The sequence below is a fragment of the Tenrec ecaudatus genome, chromosome 15 (genome assembly GCF_050624435.1).
Source record: "Tenrec ecaudatus isolate mTenEca1 chromosome 15, mTenEca1.hap1, whole genome shotgun sequence".
In the NCBI taxonomy this organism is placed as follows: domain Eukaryota; kingdom Metazoa; phylum Chordata; class Mammalia; order Afrosoricida; family Tenrecidae; genus Tenrec; species Tenrec ecaudatus.
In genome coordinates, this window is record NC_134544.1 from 59,899,294 (window position 1) to 59,914,996 (window position 15,703).

A 15,703-nucleotide genomic window follows, 5' to 3' on the forward strand; every position below is an offset into this window, starting at 1 on the left:
GCTTCACACCAGGTGAGTGACTTTCAGAGGAATTTGAGATCTAGTTCCTAAACTTGTGCTGTTAGCTGGTTAGGATTGACAAAGGGCCTTCAGACCTGTCCTCGAATTTCTGCTTGCAAAAGGAGCTGAGCTGATCTTTGTTTAGCAGCTCAAAGTCCAACAACCTATTGAGCAAACCTAAGACGAATTTCCACACCCATTACTCTCAGTGGCCTTCAAGAAACAGACAGCAAGATTTTTAATGTGGCATTTATTGACACCCAAATGCATTTATATTTCCAAGGGGTCGATTTCAAAGGAATTAAATCATGTTAAGAGCACACAATTTTGTTCAATTTCTAGAAAATATTTGACTACATTTGGGAGGGGCCATGTGGACTCTGTAAGATAGAGAAATTTACTTCGCTAAAATTCAGGTCTATAAGAGACAGAGTGAACTCATTTCCCGGTGGGATTGCCTGACATGGTTAAGAGGCCTCTGGTGAATTGAAGTAGGAGTTTGTGGGAAGGCAAGGGGGAGAATCACGGTCCAGATGACACGAACCATCAGTACATGGACCAAAGCAATGAGGTCCTTGTCACCTCACAAGAGATTCAGTCCCTTAATTGTTCCTCTTTAGAAACTGTGTCAAAAGCACATTGTGTTACTTTGGGGACAGGCTCTGGCCTTGCTGAGGTACATAAATCAGGAAAAGTGGCTCCTCTGCTTCAGTTGCCAGAGGCGCTGCGCCTAGGCACATGGGCTGGTCCAAGCACTTGGAAGAGACTAGAGAACATGGGAGATGGAGCATGTCTGATGAGGGTTTGGGGTACAGGTAACAGATGAATCCAAGACCCAGTGGTGGTGGTGGGGGATCCTATTTATCCATTTATTTATCTATCTATTTATTTATTTAGTTCTATTTTGGTAAGTGTATCTTTTGTGCAGAAAGTAAACCTCTACAAGTGTGATCTCCACCAACGCCCGGCAAGCAAGCATTAGCAATGTTAGAGGGAAGAAAGTGCTGAGGGAAGGCAGGCTTGGGTCAAGGCCTCAAATCTGTCCCTTCGTAGCGGTGTCACTAGGGCGAGTTCATGAACTTCAGTGAACGTGGTCTTTCGTTGCTGGGACGAGGACGGAACACCACAACGCATCACTCTGACTGTTCTGCCCTGGAGGGCTGTGTAGAAAGCAAAATGGACGAAATGGATCCCGAAGAATTGAGGTGGGGGAAATATACAGATTTTCACGTTTGAGGAGCTAATGACTTTTCCTAAAATATACCGACTCTCATTGCAACAAAATTCTTGCTACTTCGCACCTGAAACTTCCATGCGTCTTTTGTTCCCCAGCATTTAAATCCCTCAGAGAGGATGTGGGCTCTACCAACATTCTCAACAGTGAGTGGCATATGTGTTGTTATTTTGAAAATTTGAACTGTGTGCTCCATAATTGCTTACTACTCCCCCTCTTCACCCCCCAGGACAATTATTTGTATTCTGGAAGAAGTGAGACTCATCAGTGAAAGCACACAGGCCTGAAAGCAGTGCATGAATTATTTTATTAATTTATTCTTTTTACATTATGGGAAACATTCATCTATTTACAATTTTTTGTTTTTGCCCACACACAATCTAGGTAAATAAGCCTATGAAATTCCAAGTCATAAAGCCATAAAAATGTTCCCCACCTCTCTGTCTGAAGGCTTTCGAATGAATCTTTTTTTTAATCCAAACCAAAATAATTTTTAAAAATTACATTTGGGGATTCAGATATGCTAGTGATTTACATTCCAGTTATTCAAAATATACATCTAGACATGTTTTAAAAAGAAATGGTAAACTCACAAGGATAAGGCTTAAATTAAAGTGATAATGCACAGTAAAACATCAAGGAAACGTCTATAAATAACAGAAATATATTACAAATAAATTAGTTCTATTTACCATTTCAAATATTAAAAATCTTTAATCCATTTCTTCATCTCTCTTTACAAAAAGGTTATGTGAACTGTATGGAAACATCTGCAAAAAATATAATAAATACTTAATTTCTTTGATTTTCTTTTTTAATGTGGGAGACAAACTTTTCTTTTGTTATCCCCATCCCCACCCACCCCCAAGAAAATGCCCAACAACTTTATATCAAAGTTAAACAAAATAAGTAATTTTCCAGGGTACATAACATTCTTCACTAGGAACTAAAAAACATTACTACAAATTACATCCAAAAGAACAATGTAACAAAGGTTATGCTCATGAATGTTAGTTTAAGGGGTCACGTGGTTACAAGCAGCATAGCTTGGGGAGGTGTTTTTTTAACGTCAATAGTATCTGTTTATAAAGTGTTTGTACCATTTAAATTGTGTTAAGGAAGGCAAAGGTCATGATGCCCCGTTCAAATATGAACAAGTAGGCATTCAGCTAAAAGATTTAAAATTCTTACCAAAAAATATCTTATGAATATACAAATACCATTCATTTAGACAAGATAAATAGGCCTGCACTTGTCTCTCTTGGAAATATCCTGCGCTACATCGGTTCCCAAAAGAAAATATTGTAGAATGATCTGGAACTGTCCCACGAATACATTTCTAAGTCTAAACCCTAACTCTGCCTCAGGGCACTGAGCTGTAGCTGTGACTGAATCTTCAAGTGATGCTGCGTCTTTTCTGTGCATCTGTGAGTTCCAAGTAGATGGGGTCATAGGCCTCCCAGAGTGGCTGTCGGCATTCCATGCAGACACTGTGTGACCTTTCATTGCTGCTACAAGGTGAAGAAAAGGTGTATTCATTTAAAAAGTGGCAAATTCTGCAGCTCCAAACCTCTGTATGCTCCAGCTTCACAAAGCACACAATGTGCTTTGTTCACCCTAGTTACAAGGTGGTTGGTTTCTAAATTAGTTAGCAGCCCTTTTCTTGTAAACCACAGCAGTAAACATGTGTGCCCTGTTTATAAAGATAGCTCAAAGCATCAATGGCTCTGAGAGGGAGCGAATTCCCTAGTGGTTTCACGTGTTCATGAAAATATTTGTTACCAGAATCCATCACCTCTCGTAATTTCATAAAGGAAATTAAATTAGCACCTGGCTATGAGAGTGTCATTTTTAAAGCGTCTCTGGTGCACGGGTATTTTAGACATGATTTTGATGTGTTTCATTTTTCCATGGAAGTTTCTAATGCTTTTGGAGGTGAGCAGGACGTCAAGTGCCAGTGACGCTTGAAGATCACCACCTTCCAGATGTTTCCATGCCTGCGAGGAAGGGCATTTAGCGAGCATTGCAGCCGGGTGCGAAGGGCCTACAGCCCATCACCATGACTGAAAATGTAAAGCAGCACTCTCTACAAAGACCTGGCTTTCTCTCCCTGTTTGGGATTCAGGATTTTCCTCCCTCCCCCCAGTGCTGAGCCCTGCAGGTCAGCTTTCTTTTCTGATCCTTGGAACCTCACGCGATGACAGGAACAGCTCGCTGGAATCCTGCAGCCATCGTGTCTGTTGGGGCAGACATGGTATTCTATCAGCGTAGCATTGGGCAGAATCCTGATCGATGGGGCAGGGCTGAGGGGACAGGATTCCGTTGTCTTTAAGAATGTGGCGAGAGGAGATGGAAGTCGACACTGTGTTTGAAATAACTGCTGGGTGAGAAGAACTGGATGTGTCGCATTCAAAGCAACGGCAGGCAAACCCCAACTTTTCTCTGAAAACAGCCTTGCTTACTGCAGTTCACAAGCAGACGTGCACTCTCCTGGGTATAATCGGGTAGGTCCACCAGGCTGGACGAAACACATGAACAGAACCAACCCTTCCCCCTCGAAAGGCCACAGCCACAAGAACATAATATACACAGGACAGTAAAGGTGGATAGAACATCTCAGGCCTCGGTGAGCCCTCGTAATAAAAGGATAAAAAACTAACCAAAAGCCCTCCTTGCCTGTTACCTGAAACCAACAGTGCTTCCTGTTCCGCACCTTGCCTTCTGGCTTTTATTGCCTTTCAGAATAGATTGATTTCCCTGAAAGATCGAATTTACAATCTTCTGCTGATTGAACGCTTGAAGCAGTGATTGATGAAGCAACAGTGAGGCAGCTGTGCAGCTGGGAGGGGCGCAGGCCCACCCAGGCCCCGCAGGCCGCCCCCCGAACTGCACAGCAGGGTCCCCCAGCCCCTAGCCATCCCGCTCTGCGCGTCACTCCTTATTTCCAGTGAGATGGTGTGATTTCTGAGGTTGGAAATAAAGTGCTCCGTCTACTTTGAAAAAGAATAACCATTTAGGGGGGAAAAGGGAAGCAGAGCCCTCGTTTCTTTCACGCCACGTGGAAGACTGTGGAGTCCCAAAGGACCACCGTGTGGTGCTGGATTTCTGGACTACCCTATGGGCTGAGATTGCTGAGCTCTAGGAACACACTCGCTTAAGACAACGGAGGATGGCGCGGGACCGACAGGTGCCACTTCTACACAGGTGGGTTCGTTTGGGCGAGAAAAGAAAGGGTCGCGTGGCTGTATGAGGCGGGGCGACCGTCCCAGGACGGGGTGGGGGGTGGGGTGGGGGTGAAGAGCATGGGCGACCGGTCGGGGAGCAGGGGGTGACTGGAGGGGCAGCTCCTGCAAGATGACAACGACACCACCACGGTGGACGGCACTGAGCTCCTGGACAGGTAGGTGGCCTGGGAGGAGGGGGGCGAGAGGGCAGGGGCGCGGGCGCAGGACAGACACTGGGTGAGCGGGGAGCAGGGGGCCCGCGGGGCGGCCTCAGAGCCGGGTCTGCGCCTCGGGGATGTAGATCTCGATGCTCTCCGCGCTCTCGGTGGCCGAGTTCTGGCGGACCGACGCGGCGCGCTTGGCGGCCATCAGGCGCTTGCGGGCCTCCTGGCGCTGCGAGCTCTCCAGCGAGCGCTCCCGGATCAGCGGCGCGGGGCCCTTCGCAGGCTTCTTTGGCACGGGAGGAGGGGCCCTTCTCTCCTGATCAAAGCAGAAGGTTCAGGACATTACACGGCTTCTCAGGACAAGCTTGAGAAAAACTGGATAGGTCAGTAGTTAGCACACATTTTTTTTTTTAACCTAAGGGCGGTTAGTTCTTATCTGCAAACTTTAAATTTTCTTTTCCTCTTCATTATTCTGGCTTGAGTATTTAAAAAAAGGCAGGGATATATATATATATATACATACATACATACATATATATACATACATATACTTATAGACACGCATACATATATGTATATATATGTATACATGAAAGCGTAAGACCACAGGTCAGGCCAATTGCACAACCAGCTCTCTCCTTGGTAATGATGTGGGTATTTGCAAAGAGCCCGTGGAAGGAATGCCGCTTCCAGCGCCCCAAGTGTGGTTCTCTCTTGCGACTCCAGACCTTTCCTGGTGTCGGAGATGGGCCAAGGGAGCAGCCACAGCGGCATGCTAGAATTCTGCAGGCCCCTCTCAGAAGGCCTGCGTGGGTGTGCGCTTACTTCAGCGTTTTAGAACATCACCAACCTGTTCCTGGGCCCATCCCCCCTCTCTCTCCCTGCCACGGACCAAGGAACCTCATGCGGAGAGGAGATGGTAAGGCTAAATGGTTGTGTTTCTCACATGAGTTGTTTCCAGGGTGAGGCATACCGTTTTACACACCAGATTCAAACACACAGGAATTAGGCGGTGTGTCCTTCCACAGGGCTCCTCACATATCCTTTGGGGGGGGGAGGGGCCCCAGGAGGATTTGGTGATACAAAAGGCAATTCTAATCACAGGGATGAAATTGGGCCATGACATTTTAACAGTACTGAAAGAGATCGTCGTGAGATGAATCGTGTGAGCTTGATTGGCCCGTGATGATCCATCATTTGACAGTTATGTAAGGATGTAAGCATCCTCCATGGTCTGATGTGAGCCATTGGCCAATCGCAAGGAGATGAGGATGCAAATCTCTTACACAGGTCATCACTCTGATCGATCGGATGTAAGGGGAGTTTCCTGCTGTATGAACTGTACTACCTTTTATGTTAGATAAAAGGAGAGGGAAGCGAGCAGAGGAGGAGGGACTGTCACCAAGGAAGAAGAGTGGGTCCTTGTACTGAGAATCTTCCAGAAACAGGAAGATTTACTCTAAGACACGTGGTGATCTCCGAAGACTACCAGGCCCACAGATGTTGAAAGGAGCACGGACCTTTCCTCTAAGTTGACAGAGAGCTGAACTCGGAATTCCTACTTCTAGCCGACGGAAAAATGAGCCAAAATATTTCTGTTTGTTGAAGCAGCTACGTGCAGTATTTCTGTTACAGCCGCACGAAGTCACTAGATGAGACAGAGTCAGTCCTAAGGGTGAGGATGAGGGTGCTTCTCTAACAGATACCTACAATGTGGAAGCAGTTTTGGAAAGAGTAAGAAGCCGAAGCTGGAAGAGCTGTAAGGTGCCTAACCCAGTCACTCCCAAGGAGAAAGGTGTGGCTACCCACCTCCCAAACCTTCAAAACCCCACAGGAGCAGTTTCCCTTTGTCCTGTGGGTTGCTAGAGCCAGAATGGACTCAGTAGCAGCGAGTCTGGATTTAGGCGTTGTTCCCCCCCTCCCCTGCTGGAACCATGGCCTGCTGGATCTCAAAGGGTGGGGGTACTGCTTCCTAGGCTTCAAAGAGTCAAATCTTCACTAACTCAATTCTGGACTGGGGGACTGCCATCACTAGTACCCGGGATGGGCCAGAGCTGCTGCCCCAAACTGAAGGGACAAGAGTAGCCCATGCCAAAGGGACAGAGCAGCAGGGTCTACTGGAATCGAGGGGATACCATCACCACTCAGTTGGCCAAGGAGAATAAAGCTGCCCAAAGACGAGTTGAGTTGAGGTCCAGGGCTGAGAGGCCTTGATGCAAAGTTCAGAAAGCATGGCAGCAGCCAGGGTCTGCAGGACAGGGGCATTGCCTCGAGGGTCTCAGAAGGCAGATTCTTTTCAAGCCTTGAGGACGAATATGAATTGATTGCTCTTTGAGGGGTTTGACTTGCTTGCTGCCAGTGATCCTTTCTTTCCCTCAATGTCTCCCATTTGTAATGGAAATACTTACCTGTGCCGGTCACATCATTGTACTGTGGAAACAGATTGGCGAAATGAAGAGGAATTTTGTTTCAAGATAGAATTTGGACTTGACGGTGATGTCAGAAATTTGAGATTCCATCTTGGTCTGAGAGTGTCTTGCATATGACAAGATGAGCTGGGCGGGAGGCAATGACTGGGATGTTCTGGATTGAATTGTTTTCTTCCCAAGTGTGCGTGAACTTAATAAGGCCACGGAACTCAGTGGGTTGGCAGTTATATAATGATATAGTCATCCTCCATGATGTGACTGCCCAGTCAGTGGTAAGGGTTGGGGTGGCTGGCCACACCCTCGCTCAGTTCCCAGCCTTGTCTTGATGGAAGGGGAATGTGCCTGGTATGTGTTCTGTGTCACCTTATCTTGTACAAGAGAGAAAAGAGCAGCGAAGGAAGGACCTGGTTGCCAGTAAGAAGGAAGAATCAGGAGCAGACCGGGTTGGGGTTCTGTAGACTCAGAGACTCTGTGCTAAGAACCTGCTAGACACAGAGGAAGACTGATGCCCAGACACATGGCGAGCTCTGAGGAATGCCAGGCCCACCGGTGTTGAGAGGAGGGACGGACTTTCTTCCAGAGGCGACACAGACAGAAAGGTTTCCTCCTAGAATCTGGACCCTGAATTTGTCATTCTGGCCTCCTAACCTGTGAAACGGGCACCAGGAGAAATTAGCCCCTGGAGAAGGACACCATGCTTAGTCAAATGGAGAGGCAGCAAAAAGGAGGAAGACCCTTTGACAAGACGCCCCGGCACAGGGGCTGCAACCATGGGCTCAACCATGAGAGCAATTGTGAGGCTGGCGCTTCGTTGTGTCGTACAGAGAGAGGGTCGCTATACATCGGAACCGACTCGATGGCGCTAAATAGCAGCAACAACACATTGTGTGGGAATACAACCCTGTCTGGGACAGTCATTCTCGTATTTTTGTATATAGTAGCCCAAAACAACTAAGACAGAATGCACCCCCTTATCAGCACCAAACTATAAAACGATTAGATATTTTCCATGTCCTTGAGAAAAAACAAAAGCCATTCATCATTTTGGTAGGGAAAAAACCCAACAGACCCCCACATCACTCCCGTCAAGTAAACTGAGACTCCTAATGACCCTACAGGCCAGGGTAGAACCGCCCCTGTGCGTTTCTGGGTCTGTCAAGCTTTCAGACGCGTCTTTCTCCTGAGGAGTGGCTGGTGGCTTTGAATGCTGCCGTGGAGGTTAGCGGTCCCACGTGGAACACACTAGGACAGTGGGAAAAGGGGAATCTAAACCACAAAAGACCTTTAGGAAAAGGATGTTGAGTTTTCAGGCTGTGAAAAGGTTCACAGTTTTTTGAGTTTGAAATTCCTAAATAATACCCTCAATTTCTCAACCCACTGCCCAAACCTGGATCGCATGACTCTCCAAAGGGCATTTTTGGGTGTTACTCCTGCAGCTCCTCTTGGGGGAGGGGGAAGCTCCTAGTTAAGCTCATTACACCGTGGTTTCCTGTTCAGGTGGAGTCTGTATGTCCTAAAGGAGCGGAAAGGGAGCACAGAATACAAACACCATTCCACCGTGGCCGTGTTTCAGGTCACTGCTACCCTCAACTGCAGGAGATGCTGAAACACACTGATTATAAACTCAAAACCAAAAAGCCATTGCCATCGCGTCTGTTCTGGCTACAGATGGACCTCCACTCCCCACCCCGCATGTGTCACAGTAGAACTGCGCCCTGTAGGGTTTTTAATGGCTGTGATGTTTCGTAGGAGATTGCCGGGCTTTTCTTCCGGTGCACCTCTGGGTGGATGGAACGTTTCAGTTCCTGGTGGAGTACTTAACTCCTAGCAACACCCAGAGGCTCTGGAGAGAAACACCATATGGTGTGAATATTAATGACTTAAATCGCAGCATTTCTTTTAGATATCTTTAAAAAATCTTCACTGTTGGATAATAATGTATATATTTTAAGGTGTGAATAATGGAAACTTCCCCCCCACCCCTTATTTTCTTGTTGCACATTATTAACAATCTTTAAATGAACGAATGAGAAATTATGCAGTTCATCTCTGACTCATGTGGACTTCGGTCATGCTTTCTTAAAATAAAAACAATTAAAAAACTGATTTAGCCGAGAGTTCGAAACACAGAATACAGAAAACTACATTGGTTACAAATGGTTGGCTTTGCAGGGAGACATCATGCGTACACCGAGAGTGCGTTCCTATTAGCATGAAAGTCTCTCGTCTGATGGTGATAAACTTGAGAGGGGGACACCTGCCCCTGACGGACTGTCCCTGGGAAGTGGATTTTCCCCAGGACCCCACTGACCCGAGAACCCTAATCTTAGGGTGAGCAGCAGCTGGGTGGGTTGTATTACTGTTTGCTCCTGGACAGATGAGAAGGACTAAAAGTTGCCGGGTCACCAAGCAACTAGGCATCTTTGATTTTTAGCACTGGAGTTTCATTAAACTATTTGATCTCAGGGCATAAGGAAAGCATGATCGGTCAGCCTAGGGAGGGGACACTGGATACCTGTTAGAATCTGGGGGACTGCCACAGTCAAAGGTGAAAATTGCAGTGTGGAAATTAAGGTGAAGGACTTCAGTCTTTATTTCTAAACAGCTGCATGAGTCAGTGAGTGAGCACGTTTCTCCAAGGCAAAGCCACCAAAATAAAAACGCCTTGGAAAAAGCAAAAAACCAATAAAACCCAACATTTAGGATTACTGTGAAACATTATGTTGTATCATGTTATACTGAACACCAATGATTTCTTTATTACTACTATTTATGAAATGATTCTCAAAGCCAGTGATTGTTCAGGGCTTCCTCTGTTTTCCCAGAAACACAATCTCGGGGTTGGGGGGTGGGGGCGGGAGCAAGGACGTGGAGCTCTCGCTCTCTGTCATCATGCACTGAGGGTGCCGCGGTTTGTCGTTTAAGAGGGAAAATGGAGGCAGTTCCTTCCAGGGACTAAGTGGTTGAACTTAAAGTTTAATTAACAAAAGAAGAGCCGCATTCCCATTTTCCGATTCACAAAGACAAGTTTCTCTTTAAAGATATGCCTGAAACATATTACAGAGAATGTCCCAAATGATTAGTGTGTAGACATTATTACAATGGAATGAATGTGATATCAACTCCATTTCACATTGTAAACCGCAGGACCGAATGCAGAAGCCTATTTAAACTGTCCAGTGTTTGTGCAGGTTTTTAAATGAACCATACAAAATCTACATTGTTCTACCTTCTTGTCAAGAGGATCCATCTGTTTCCAATTATTGGCCTTTAACTGATGAAGTTCATCAAATTTCATACTAATATTTTCTATGGACAACTGCAGCATGTCCCAAAAACCCGCCAAATCCTGGGAGGTGGGCCTTGGATGAGCATTCGGATTCTGTGCAGGAGAAAGAAAAAGAGCCGTGCTTTAGAGGCAAGCACAGGAGCATGGGCTTCTTTTGGTTTTCAGACAGGAGATAAAGGCGAAGCTATAAACAGTAATTGTATACACTCATCTGCTTTGAATCAGTGATTCTCACATGTCAAGGTTGTAAAACTTTTCTGCTGTAACATAACATCCATCACTGTGGTATGGGAGGGTCCAAACATTCCAAAAATCCCAGAATGTGTCATCTATCTCCCAGGATGCCTTTTTTGTTTTTTTTTTTTCAGGATGCCTTTTTAAAACAGGACATTTACATGGAAATACCATCTTTGGGGGAGGGGGGTAACAACAGAGTATATTATTAGTAAAAATCTCTGTTCTACGGCATGCCACCCAATTGATTTGAGAATAGAGAAGAATTGGTTTAAATATGATTGGTTTAACTCTGATTGGTTTTAATACTCATTTGAGTGAAATCACCAAAATCCATCTCTCCGGAGTCAAGGCTAGCTCAGAGCAATCTGGTAGTGCAGAGGTCAAACACTTGGTTAACCAAAAGATCAGCCCCTGAAGCCCATGGCACATAGGAATTTGAGACCCGTTTCTTCCTTTCAAATGAGTCCTTCATAGAAACAAGTATCAATTTCAGCAAGCATAAGGTTGGTGGCCATCTGTGGTAGTTACATAATCTGGTGTCAATCTGGGACTTGAGAGGATTAAGAGTGAAGGGGTGGAGTCTAGTCTGTCAATTGGATCATAGCAAACAAGGCCTCCTCTGTGTGGCCATGGCTTTCTCCTGAGAATCCTGGGAAATCTGTTTTTTTCCTCCTTGGAGTCAAGAGAGACTCGCTTCTCACTCCCTGAGAGACATTGCAGTTGACAAGACACATGGAACTACATTAATGCCCTGAGCTGGAGAAGCCACATGGACCTACCCTGATGCAACCAGACCTCAGGAGCTGGAGAAGTCACGTAGAGACTCCTGCCAGCGCTGAGATGCTTACAATGCCACTGTATCCAAAGACTTTCTACCCACTGGCCTGTGATTGTCCTGCATTCGGCGTCATTACATATGTTTTGTGAGTCTGAAGAGGACTTTATAGATTGGTATTGGGCATATGGGCTAATATCGGACTTGTGGGCTTATACTGGACTGGGCTGGGATGCTTTCTTAATGTACAATTGCCCTTTATATAAAACTCTCTCTTATACACATGTGAGTTTCTATGGATTTGTTTCTCTAGTCTACCGGACTAACATAGCATCGAAGGGACAGGAAAGTTCTTCTTAATCTGTTAACTCTGCTGGTTACCTCCTGGGGCATGGTTTGGCTAGAAACAATGGCTCCCTTATCCGATGGAGCTCACCCTTGGGGCATCTCAACAGGGCGGCACCATTTGGTAACCCAAGTTCATCTCTTGGACTCCTGATGTAAACCGACACCCCAGAAACTGTTCAAGGGCCAGCTTCAATGAGGGGAGCACTTCCTAAATGTCTGCAAATTGATCTAATTTTTTGTCTGTAATTTCATCTTTAAAATATACAGTGCTTACATTTTACTTCATAATATACTTGCTCACGGTATAGATATGTTTTTAAGCAATAGATGTTATGCTTGTCCTGTGATGTGTACATAGACCTACTGGCCATTTGGAAAATATGGCTTTATATGAATTTTTTTACATTTAAAGGAGAATGAACAATTGTGCTACTTAAGCTCTGTGACCTATTACTAAGTTTGTAGATTAGTAGGAATTCTGTACTTGGCTTATATACTGAAGTCTAATGAAATATTTGTTTAACTGAATTAGCACTAAATTTAGTAATATAAATTATCCCAGAATTCTGAGAAGGTGGAAGAAGGGCCAGATAGGTTTTTTTATGGGAGGGAAAAACAAACCAGAGTGAGAGGGGAGGGCCCCAAAGGCAGGTTGCAAAATAAGAGCCTAGCCAATGGGAATGGAGAGAAGCAACGTGTTCTGTTTTCGTTTGGTTACGTTTTGTCCTGGCATGTCCCTTTCAGCAAGAGGAAGTGGTTAAGACTCTAAAGTAGACTTTTGGGCCCATTAAATAGAAAATAATCACATTCTCCTTCCCACAAAACAGTGTTTCTTACTAACTCTTTTTTCCTCACTTGGACCAACAATTAGGCATTAAAAGTCATTTTGGTGGAATAGCATTTACAGCGACAGGAGCAATTAAAAAGTGGGGGAGCCATTTGTGAGAAAATGCTTTCTTAGTTTATAGTCAGTTTTCTTAATTTTATTGTTGGTAGCTTTGTATGAGCGTGTGTTTTTTTGTTTTGTTTTGCTGTATTTTATCCATGTATGCCTAAAAAGGATGAATTAGTCTTCTCTCTCGGGAGATGAAGTCTCCACTTTGTAATGCCCTGATCCTCTGTGCAGCCAAGTGAAGCCACGTGCCGCGCGTCGCTGGGTTAGGAAGAAACTCCCCATCTAAACCCCAAACAGGGCTAGCGGGGGTCATATTATTGTTCAACATCTAGCTGTTCCCATCTCTTGGTAAGAACAATAAAATCAGGTGTCATGTGAAAGTCAAAAAAAGAAAGGTAGGTAGTTTTTTTCAAAGCACAAAATGGAGTTTTAAGTTGATTACTTTGTTCCCCCAAGATTTTGTAAGGATGAAATAAATATTGTCAAGAAAATCAAGACACAAGATGCCTCAGAACACCCTCCGTCCAGGTGGGAGATCTCAGTGGGCTTCGACTGGGCTCACAGTTGTACTTTAGCTGGGCCAGACCCGCAGGGGCTGCTCTTCGCTGCACGGTACTGGCGGGGATATGGCACTGCCGGGGAAGGTTACATACCAGGTTTTCTTGACACAGTTCTCTGAATTGGTAGAATTTCTGGGCCATGAGAAGCTGGGCACTGCCCACTGCGGTTCGGATTTTCCCTAGAACTGAAAAGAGCAAACATACAAGAAGTTTACACATTATACCTCACTGTTTGCCATTCAGTCTGTTAAAGCAAAGAGGAAGTTCTGTTGTAATAATTAGCTCTTCTCTCTCTCTCTCTCTCTTACACACACACACACACACACACACACACACACACCAAATTTGTAACAGAGCCTCTTGGGTTTCAGTATAAAACAACTTGGAAGCATCACGTCATCATGCATATTTCTGGGGCGGGTCAGGAGAGTTTCCACCACAGCGCTGGATGTTAGCAAGAGAAGAAGTCAACCGCTCCCTCCATCCCCCTCTGTAAAATGACTTTCCAGGGCATACCGGTAGGGTCGAGTCTGCCTGCTCGGCTGTCTCCTCTGAGCCCCAGCACAAACACAAGAACAAAGAAAACAGCCCTGTCTGGGAGGAGGACCTCTTGGCACGCACCACATCCCATGCACATCCTCCTTCCCTTTTCCGGAGCCCAGCCACTGGAGCTGTTAGGGAACTAGGGAACGGCCTGCGAGTTGAATGACTTTCTAAGGAGTGGACATTTTCAGCCTGTTGCCTAGGCAACGCCAGCACGGGCCCAGCTTTGACCCTCCGGAGACCAACATCACCGTGAATCCGAGTGGGAGTTGAATTCCCCAGGCACGGTGCTGAGAACCGTCCGCTTTGCCAGCGAGCCCTGGCACCCGCGCTGCCTGGGGCACGAACCTTTCAACGGACAGGTGTGGGGTGGGGCTCGGGCCGCCAGCTTCTCTGAGTCCTTTGTTAGCAGCGGCTCTACGTGCCCCAGTGAGGGCTTGGGGACAGCTGCTGCTGCTGGAGCCCTGCCACCCGGCGGCGGTTCTCAACAGGCCCTGACTGTCAGGGCTTCCATGTGCCCTGCCCAGAAGGAAAACCCGAGAGAGGCTTCTCAGAAGCGTTGCTCCCTGGTTTTGCAATTTTCATGGAGAAGTGCATTGACCCTCTTTCATGCTAGGGGTGTCACGGTTACCCACGGGGCTGTGATCTGCATGGTCAGCAGTTTGAAACCACCAGCAGCTCCTCACGAGAAAGACTGGGCTTTCTATTCCCATGAGCCGTGACCTTCTCAGAAACCCACAGGGGCTTTCTGTGAGTCAGCAGCGGCTCAATGGCAATGAGTTTGGTTTTTCTCTACCTCCGAGTTGCTGCGTAGTGCAAATGCTCAACGTGGACTAAGCTGGCGGTTCGAATCCCCACGGAGACACTCAGAAGAGAGGTTGGTGATCTGTTTTTTAAATAGCAGCCACTGGAAACCCCAGGAGGACAGAGCTACTCTGACCCAGCTGGAGGCTGTGAGTCAGAGCTGACTGGTTTCCCGATTTCCTCAACCTCATTCCCCAGGAAGTCTGAGGAGGAGAAGAAATCAAAAGAAAAGAAAGGTCATCCTTGGCTCATGATTTACTGACTAGTTACTGACCTCTCTGTTGATCTGAAACTGTCAGGCTAGATCGTGGTTTGTGACGTACATTGTACCTGGGAACTCTTCTTCAGACGTTGTAGCTCTCCCACAAAGATAACTCAGGGCGCGGAGGAATTCTCGAACATGTCACCAGTCAGCCCAGAGAGGGGAGCTGCAGAAGTGGAAACCAATCTACCCCTTGCTGATACCAAGGACTCCCTCATGGCAGCCACCTGGGAACAATTTCTCAGACTTAACATTTCACTTTTTGATTTTAAAGTCTTTGCGGATCCCTGTCTGAGGCTACCTCTCTCCTGTTCTTAGCATCCTCCCCACAGAAAGGACATGTGGAGACACAGAACACCACAGTCCTTAAGCCATGAATACAGACTCTGGCAGTAACATTGTCTGCCTTGGACACATCCTATGACCTCCCCATTTTTCCATCTGTAACATGGGCCTGATTATACCTATTTAAAGGTTACTATGAATATTAAATAAGCTAGTGTATGTGAATTCCTTAGTCTGATTCATGTATACTAAGTAGTCAACAGTGTTTTTATTATCTACCCAAACCAAAAACTCAAAGACGTTGCCAGAGAGTTGATTCCAAACCATAGGGTTTCCAAGACTGTAAATCTTTAAGGGACCAGATAGCCTCATTTTGTTCCCACAGAGCCGCTGGTGGATTTGAACCTCTGATCTTGTAGTTAGCAACCTGATGCTTCTCCAACAGGGCCATCAGGGCTCTGTTCTTTATTATCTTGGATCAGAAAAAGATAATACTTCCTCTATGGGTGGGTCAACTGTGACAGCCCCATTTGCCACGGTCAGAAGAGGAGAGGGCAAAACACAGTCTGGAGTAGATCTAAGAAGGTCTATCAAGCAGGCACTTCCTAGGAGAGCCTGTGGCTACAGGCAAACTCTGAGGGTTGTAGACATGGG

At 46.1% G+C, this 15,703-nt stretch overlaps 1 protein-coding gene across 1 annotated transcript in view; it reads right to left on the reverse strand.

Moving 5' to 3' along the window:
* Window positions 1-2,116: 2,116 nt before the first annotated feature.
* The window catches only part of DLGAP1 (DLG associated protein 1), a 394,837-nt gene continuing 381,250 nt past the window's right edge, over window positions 2,117-15,703 (reverse strand). Inside the window, 3 exon segments of the mRNA XM_075532913.1 lie at window positions 2,117-4,938; window positions 10,281-10,433; window positions 13,249-13,340. Coding sequence (XP_075389028.1) covers window positions 4,729-4,938; window positions 10,281-10,433; window positions 13,249-13,340 — 455 coding nt within the window. The 3' untranslated portion in view covers window positions 2,117-4,728.